The 8338-nt window shown below is 41.1% G+C and overlaps 1 protein-coding gene across 5 annotated transcripts in view; it reads right to left on the bottom strand.

Annotated features, from left to right (window-relative positions):
• Window positions 1-1798: 1798 nt before the first annotated feature.
• AMOTL1 (angiomotin like 1) overlaps window positions 1799-8338 on the bottom strand; it is a 142733-nt gene continuing 136193 nt past the window's right edge. For all 5 annotated transcript variants that reach the window (XM_089775714.1, XM_089775715.1, XM_089775719.1 and 2 more), the window contains one exon: window positions 1799-6555. In XM_089775714.1, coding sequence (XP_089631840.1) covers window positions 6449-6555 — 107 coding nt within the window. In that variant the 3' untranslated portion in view covers window positions 1799-6448. The remainder of the gene's footprint in view (window positions 6556-8338) is intronic.

Raw genomic sequence — 8338 nt, 5'->3', positions numbered from 1 at the left:
ATTTGTAGGCAGTGAATGTTCTGAAATGGGCTCAAATCCATTTAGGCCTATAACTGGACACATTTTTATACAGCTTTTCCTACATATTCTACTATTGCTTTTTCTCTGGGCTGATTAGTTTCCTAAAGTGATATCAAGCCACTAAGCTAGGTTCTAAATCTTGCTACAAAATCCAGTCTCCAACTTTTTTTGAAACAAACTGGATTCTTCCATGGGCCTGAGCATGCTACCTAATTTTTTGTTGCTGTTGTTGGCAAAGCCAACATGCACCTAAAAATAGATACAGCTGCTGCATCTTGGATAGAGGTGCTAAACTAGGTGACCCCATTTGGCACTGAAGCCTGTGTTGAGTATGTGGCACATGAGCCTCTTGCAATGGATGCAGGAAGCTCTCCCCACTGGTATCTATGACATCTCCGCGGGTCTTCTGACACATGTTAATTCCAGAGTGTAATTTTTTAAACAGGTGCAGAAGAGCCAGGCAGGAATGTAGCAAACAGATGGGAAGATGCACTTCGTGGTTTTCATAACTTACATACACAGAGACTCTCTGGAGTCCTTTCAGGAATTTTCTATTAGTCTTATGAAAGAGATGTGAGGGTCTGCTGAGCAGATCTGAGTTACAAAATGCAAGACTCACACACAGGTGTCAATCCCCTCCTCCCCTACTGTTTCCTTTACTTGAGTCAAAAAACTCCAACACTCTATGCTTGTGAAGGTGTTGGTGTTGGGAAGTGTTGGGAAGTCAACAGTGCCTTGCAGAATAGTGATTATGGTCTTTGCTGCTTACTCAGGACATAATGCTGGAAGGGATGTCTTCAGTCATTGAGTATAGTCCCCTGTTAACGCAGGCAACCCCTTCCCCATTCACACTTAGCCTAGATATTGTTTCTTTAATTCACAGAATTTGCAGGTATATGGATAGAGCGTTTGCCATGTACAAGGAGTCTGTATTGTCCTTGTTTTTCAGATGAGACACAATCAGCTTCTTCCCCACTGGTATGCCATAATGTCAGTAGTTTAGGGTTATGAAAAAAAAAAGTAAATAATCTGAAGATGACTAACCCATTACTTTCCAATTTCAGTACCTGGGCAGCAAAAGCATAGAGCAGTGGTCACCAAGCAGTAGATCGGGATCTACGAGTAGATCTTGGAAGCTTTGACAGGTGATCCTGACAGATTTGGTCGGAAGGCTATCAAGTGCTGGCACTTCAACTGCCTCTCAGCACTGCCATGCTGCTCCTGTCCTCTCTACCTTGGAGGTGCCCCTCACCCCTGGGAGCTTCCTGTTTTCTGTGCAGGGCACAGGAAGATGAGGAAGGGGGGGGGGTGCTGATGTCAGGATGCCCCGCCCTCCACCCTGTACCTCATCACCACAGAGGAGAGGGGGGCAGGGATGGAGAGAGTTTGCTGGCTGCTTTTGGGAGTGGTGCTGGGCCAGATGGGGTGAGCCTGCCTTATCCCCCGACACCACCACCCAGAAGCCACCTGTAAGTGGTGCTCAGCTGGAGTCAGCTTTCCAAACCCTGGCCCCAGTCCTGAACCCCTCCTGTACCCCAAACACCTGCCCCCTGCCTGATAAAGTGAGGGAGGATGGAGTGAGCAGGGGTGGGGTGTCAAAGAACAGGCGGGAAGGAGGTGGGGCAAGGGTGTTTGAGTTTGAGGTAGATCCTGGATTGCACTTAAATTTAAAAAGTGATCTTGTGCTTAAAAAGGGTGGAGACCCCTGGCATAGAGAACTGTTTAAAAATGAATGTTGTTTCCATAGTTCTAATACATTTCACACTGGAAAAGCAAGAAAGGAAAGATTTTATACATTTATTATATACAATATTAAGGCACAAGTTTAAGCAGCAAAGAATAGGAAAATCTTTGGCTGACCAACAATATCAATATTTGCCATAAGTGACACATAATGGTCTTCATTTCCCCATGTATGTACAAACACCCCTTCCAGCTGTACAACACTGTACACCAACCATTCTATACAACCAACAACAATAGAAAATGACAATATTTTACAACCAGTTACCAATGTCACCTGGAATGGCTACAGCACAGTTTCACAAAGCAGAATACAAATCAAGCAGTTGGGGAGAACAGTAGCAATGCAGTTACACTTGTTTGCTGAAGCTAGGTGAACTGATTTACTAAGAATAGTACTTTATGCATATTGCCACTAATACTTTAACTTTGGGTGGAGATCCATTGCCTGCCTTTGCATGAAAAGAAAAATGTCACAAGCTTAACAAAAGCTGGCAAGAATTACCCTCTACGTTTATTTCAGCTTGAATTCAAAAGCTATCTAAATAAATAGTTTTCTGTAGTGACTACAATCCTGGGCAGCATCATTTGTAAACACACTTTTGGGTATTGAAACTGGAGGAACTGATGCTTAAAGAAATGCTGGAAATATATATAAAGAGAGAGGGGGAGCTGTATTCTAGAGTGACGAAAAGAAGCAAAGTTATATTGCTAGGAGATACAATTGTGTGAAAACAACAACATCATGCATGTTAACAGAACACTGTTTTTGCTGGATGACTAGTTGTATATATGTACAGCATTTATTAAATATTTCCACCTGAAAGGAAATAGTATAGCTAGCAATAAACTACGAGCAAACAAAAGGATTACAAAGCTTCTGTGAATCCTTATTCCTTGGAAAAGGTCCAAGGTCCATTTGGTGAAATATTTATCACTATTAGTTTTATTTTTACTCCCTTTTCCATGTAACATCTTCCAAAAGGTTTATATGTTTATACATTTGCTTTGCAAGACAAAGCTGCTAATACTTACACTATACCTTATTTCTTAGTTTAACAAGTGCAAACATTAGAGAGAGGAAGGCGCTAGTATTTCTAGGTATAGAGAAAAGTAAGTGCTTAGAGGTAACAGCATTGTTTAGGTACCAAACAAACAAACGGGGGTGGGGAATTGCTTTGCTATGCACAACTCCATGCTGTACCAGATACATGGCTAGCTTTTGGCACCTGCAGGCCTTCAGAGCACAAGTTTTCAGTGGAAGCAGAGCTGAAAGTGGCTGCAGTCTCCACAGACTAGTGGCCAGTAAGAAGAGCTCAGTGTGTTTGCAAGAGTTCCCCACATGGCCCGAAGTCAGCCTTGAACACATGAATGTATCTAACTATGTGATTTTTGTGACAAAATCAGGCTGAAAAGCTTGAAAGTGGTGGAAGGCAGATAGATGAGCCCGAGAATCACAAAGACCCTTTTCCCGAGAAAGGAGTTACCTCAGGTCCACTATGGACACTTGAATCCAGTTAAGGGCTTCCTGAGATCTTAAAAAACCTCTCCACTGGTGAGAGACTAACTGCTACAGGACTAGCTGCAGCATGAAGAAAGGCTCCTACACAGTGGATGGTGCTCACCTTCTACAGTGGAAGGAAGCTACCTAACTGCCTGTTTAGGGGATGAACAGCACCCCGAGGCCAATAACAAGGCCACCCCCTGCCCCAGTAATAGGGTAGGAAAAGGTATTCCCCTTTTATTGTGCTGTGACTTTGTGGCCTTTGGTTTGGTGGAAGAGCACTCCTTGGGCCTTCTCCAAAGCCTAGTTGGAAAATATTAACAAATAAGCCCCACTGTGGGAAAATAAACACAGTCAGGAGTGGGGCTGATTTACTCCAAGCCTGCCCCCACTGCCAGCGGGGCAGGTGCTGAGCCCTCAAAGATGGAGGAGGTGCCTTAGCACACTTTGAATCTTTGACCAGCAGAGCTGCTTCTTCCAAAATCACCCTCAATCAGAAGGTCGCCTTATTCCCCACTTCAGGGGGAAAACAGAGTCCTAAGATCCAGGAAGGCTTCTTTTCAAAAAAGGAGCCTTTGGAATAGAAGAAGCCAAGTTGTGTGTGACTGTTAGATTTCATGATGAGGTGTGTCCGCTTAATTACTGCCACCAAAGAAAGGTAATTTTTAAAATGAGGAATGTTTCATCTTGGGAAAACAAGTGGAGAAGAGAGATGGCAGCTTAGCAGGAAAACAAAGAGATTATGCTGCCTCTCTACCTTTGCCTGCTCACCTTTGGGGAAACATTTTCAAAACTTGGGCTCTGCCCAGATGCAATTTATTTTTAATTTTAACAACAATAACAAAATCCCCAGCTGTGTTTGAGTGAAAATAAAAAGAATTCTTGTGGCCTTTCTTTGAGCAGCCCCCATAACTCAAGTGATGAAAAGGTGAATTCCAGCACCAACAAACCCCTCAAAGATCCTTTGATCTTTGACAGTCCTGGTCTACAAAAATGTGTTTTGATTTGACCAAATTTTGGATGAAGCATGGAGGATGAAATTCACCCTTGTGCAGAGAGCCAGTGCAAGAATCTGTTTACATAAAACAGGTACCACTTTTGTCCTATTTAAGCCTTATTTGGAGGGTTGAAGTAGGACATAGGTCTTGTGCTGGTATCTCTGCATGTGGGGTGAATGTCACTTCTAAGGACTGCTGAATCAGACAGTAATGGTTATACATTTGTAAATATTAAAACTCACCGCCAAAATATCCCTCAGGGATCCTAAGCTGGTGAATTTAAAAAATGCTAAAGCTTCCATCTCTCTACACACATACATGTGCTGTAATTAAAATTCAAGCCCAGTCCTGCAACTTCAACTCATGTGAGGAATGGCTACTTATATAAGGGCTGCAGGATTGGTCCCTTTAAGATAAGGAGAAAAGGATTAGAAACGTTTCTGTGCATGTCCAGAAACATCCTTTTTCATTTACACAACCTGTCTGTCTCTTAAAATTAATGTAAACTTCCCTAACAAGCAGCTAAGAAATGCTGTAGAATTCTTACCAACAAAATGAACCATGCTATGTTGTTTGGGGATTAACTCCTGTAGAGCCCTGTGCCCTGGAATATCCACTGTCAAGTGAGAGTACATTTATTATTTCTCATTCCTAGGGTATTGATTAATTTCTTGTTATTATTTAATATATACCCAAGAGCTGGATTCTGATCTCAATTTCAAGTAATAAACCGGGATGAATGAGGCTGAATCCATCAATAATCTCCACATTCCTCTCAACCTCCTCAGTAAGGGTGTATCTACAATGCACCCTAACCTCAAAATAAGCTACGCAAGTTGCTTAGTTTATTTTGAGGTAATTTTGAAATAAAGTGCTATTCTGACAAGCCCCTTAACCCTCATGGAACGAGGGTTACAGGGACCCTGGAACAGCGCGCTTGTTATTTCTAAATTTATTTCAAAATAACAGGCGTGTTTAAAGACATGGAATAGCTATTTTGGGATACTTCTGGTATCCTGAAATAGCCCCGCTGTCTAGATGTAGCCTAATTGGCCCCAAACACTGACATAGCCCTGGCCTGAAACGCCGCCTGCCATGCTCAAATTCACCCTCACTTACAACTGGAGGGTAGAATTTGCACCACTGACAATACTGAAGCAGTTTGGACAGAAACTGCAGAATACGATAGCATTATTTTAACAAACCAGAGAATACATTGATGGTGGCACCATGTTGTTCCCTGCAAGGTGCTGAGCATCTTGAATGCCCATTGAATCCAAACTTTCATGAGTAAAAACATGTAGCACTTGAATATATGTACAATTTGCTGCTTGAACAGCTTTGTGTCTGAGTTTTAGGTATTAGAGCTGAGGGAATATGCTCAACATTTTTTTCCTGAATAGTTAGCAAATTTGTAAAAGAAATTGCTTTGACAGGGCTTTTACCCCATTTACACACTTCTATGCAAATTCTAACAAAGAAATGCTCATGGCAACAGTGTTTTGAGCAAGTTTTGAATTTGCACAACACAAATATTTGTTTTGGAAACCTGATCCCAAAAGCAGCACTCAGCCAATCAGGAAAGACCTAGCCAAAACAAACCAACATGGCTTGAAACAAATACTTAAACTGCTTTGTGCACAATCTAGAGACCTAGAATTTTTCACTAAAATTATCTGGTGAACAATTATGAATAATGACTACATTTGAGAAAATGTAAACTTCTGGACAAGTCACAAACCTCTACTGACTTCAACAGAACCAGGATTTTAGTCTCTGTCTTGGTTGTAGCTAGAGAATAAAACAAAACAGCTATAGAATACTGTGAAAGTATCCCCTGTAAATGGTTAAATGGTAAAAGGATACCTTTCTCTACAATAGCAAATGCAGTTCCTATTTTCTTTACCATGTCTTTGTGAATCTACATTTCTTTATCACCTTCTGTTGTCAGAATATTCCAGCCATTCATGTCCACCTTCAGAATCCTTCATTTCACATTTACATCTCTTTCTTTTCCCTCTGTCATTCAAAGACTTAGTCCTCTCAGCCTCTGGGCTCCTTCCAGACTTAATCTTTCTCAGACTTTCTTGAGATTTGTACGTTTAGTTTAAGATTTGCACAACATTGGCCTCCATGGACTTTAAAGTATCTGCACAAAATCCTGAGGAAGGTTACTCTTTCCTCAGATGAGGACTTCCATCATGTCGGCATCAGGAAATTCAGGCTTCTGGACCAAACTGCTTACTCGACCTTTGTTATCAGAGAGCTTGCCATGGCTGGGGGAGCTCTCTGTGACAGGGAAGAGAGAGAGAAAGTCCAATTAATCAAAAGCTCTCTAAAATGAATGCAATTTTTGGAGGGGGGGGGGGGGGAATCTCTAACTATACTGTTTAACATTTAAGGCCAAATTCATCCCTGGGGTAGTGACATCGGAGAGAGCTTCTCTGGTGTCTGCCAGGGTGGAAAAACTTCTCGGTCTCTTTCTTATGCCCTCTGGGATAAAAGTCTTGTTTTTATGTTTTGGTTTTGAAATTTGAAAAAAAAAAATCCCTTCCACTTGCAACATCTGAGTTCCTCTGTAGCAAACTGGATTTGCACCAAGAAGGACTTGGACATACTTCATACTAGAACCTGACCCTGAATTCCTTGTGCACCAAAAGAATCCCACTGACTTTAGTAAGTTAATTAACATGCAAAGAACGTAGGCCAGGACACAGTGCGAATTAAAGAGACATGGTGATGATAAAAAATGGTATTTAACCATGTTTCTTCCCCTATGTTGTTAAGAAACACAATAAATGCCTACCTAGGTACTGAAACTGTCATATCACCATAACAATCCTCAGACTCTTCAAGCAGAAAGAATTTTTATCTCATGAAAGAATAGAGAAGTTCTTAATTTAATTGTTTAAAGAGTTTAATTCATTGTTAATTGAAAAGGGGCTTGAACTAAACTCCAGAGCTGAATTTTGGAAAACATAATGACTGAGATTTTCAAGAGACTTGTGATTTTCGACACTTCACAGAGGACGCGGGTGCTCAGTTCTGTTCCTTTATGGTATCTCAAATTGGACATTAAAATCCCAATTTCCACTGAAAAACTGAAATTTGGAAAATGTCAACATGATATGGGCTTTAGCAGTACATGAGGAAGCTGATGGGACAGTGTAAACTCATAGTAATTCTACTGACTTTGGTGCAGCTACTCTGGATTTACAGTGATATAATTCAATGCAGAATCCCTATATATTTTAAAGTTGCTTTTATTCTTTTTCTTTATCTGTGAAAACAGTTGTTCTCATATAGCATTTTGAAAAAAATAATCTATTATACTATTGTAATCCATGTATTTTAGTTATCTGTGTATTGCACCCATCACAAGAATATCTATATGAAAACACACCCATTTTATTTCCCTTCCTGAAGCCTAAATTTAAGGCGTAAATTACTTTATAGCCCCTCTATGTAATTAACAGCAATGGATTTTTCATGGAGAATAAAAGACTGTGTAAGAAACTGTCTTGTTTAAAATGATGTTTTTAAAACGTTTCCTCTACCTAGGGGTGTATGGAAACAGTCCCATCTGTGAAAATTATTTCTAAATCAAATTTCCCTAGTTTTCACACAAAAGTAAACCATTCTGTGGTTTTGGCTCATTTTTCACACAACTTTTCATAAAAATACGAAGCAAGTGGTTTCTTCCCCGCAAAATACTTTACATTGGGAAAATTCTCCATGGGCGGTGGGTGAAAGCCCAGCTGGGAAAGGGAAGCTCCAGTCCCATCCCTTCTGCCTAACGCACCGCTTCTGAAGCCAAGCCCTGCCCACCCCAACCCACCCCCTCATGGCCATGTGGACAGCCAAGGCTGCTGTGCTGTGGCCCCGGCTCAGTCCTCCCTGATGGCTGGAGAAGCCAGACTGGCACATGACCATCCAGGAAATTCTCCAAAAAGTGTTTGTCTGAATGTGGGAACACATCTCTATCTTAAATTTGATTTACAGAATGCTTATGATTATAACCAACACCAATGTATCCATCTAGCTTAGAAGTACTTATATCTATATAGCTGTC

This window comes from Pelodiscus sinensis, chromosome 1, assembly GCF_052426305.1.
Source record: "Pelodiscus sinensis isolate ZL-2025 chromosome 1, ASM5242630v1, whole genome shotgun sequence".
NCBI classification, from domain to species: domain Eukaryota; kingdom Metazoa; phylum Chordata; order Testudines; family Trionychidae; genus Pelodiscus; species Pelodiscus sinensis.
This window is presented reverse-complemented; position numbering and strand designations above follow the sequence as displayed.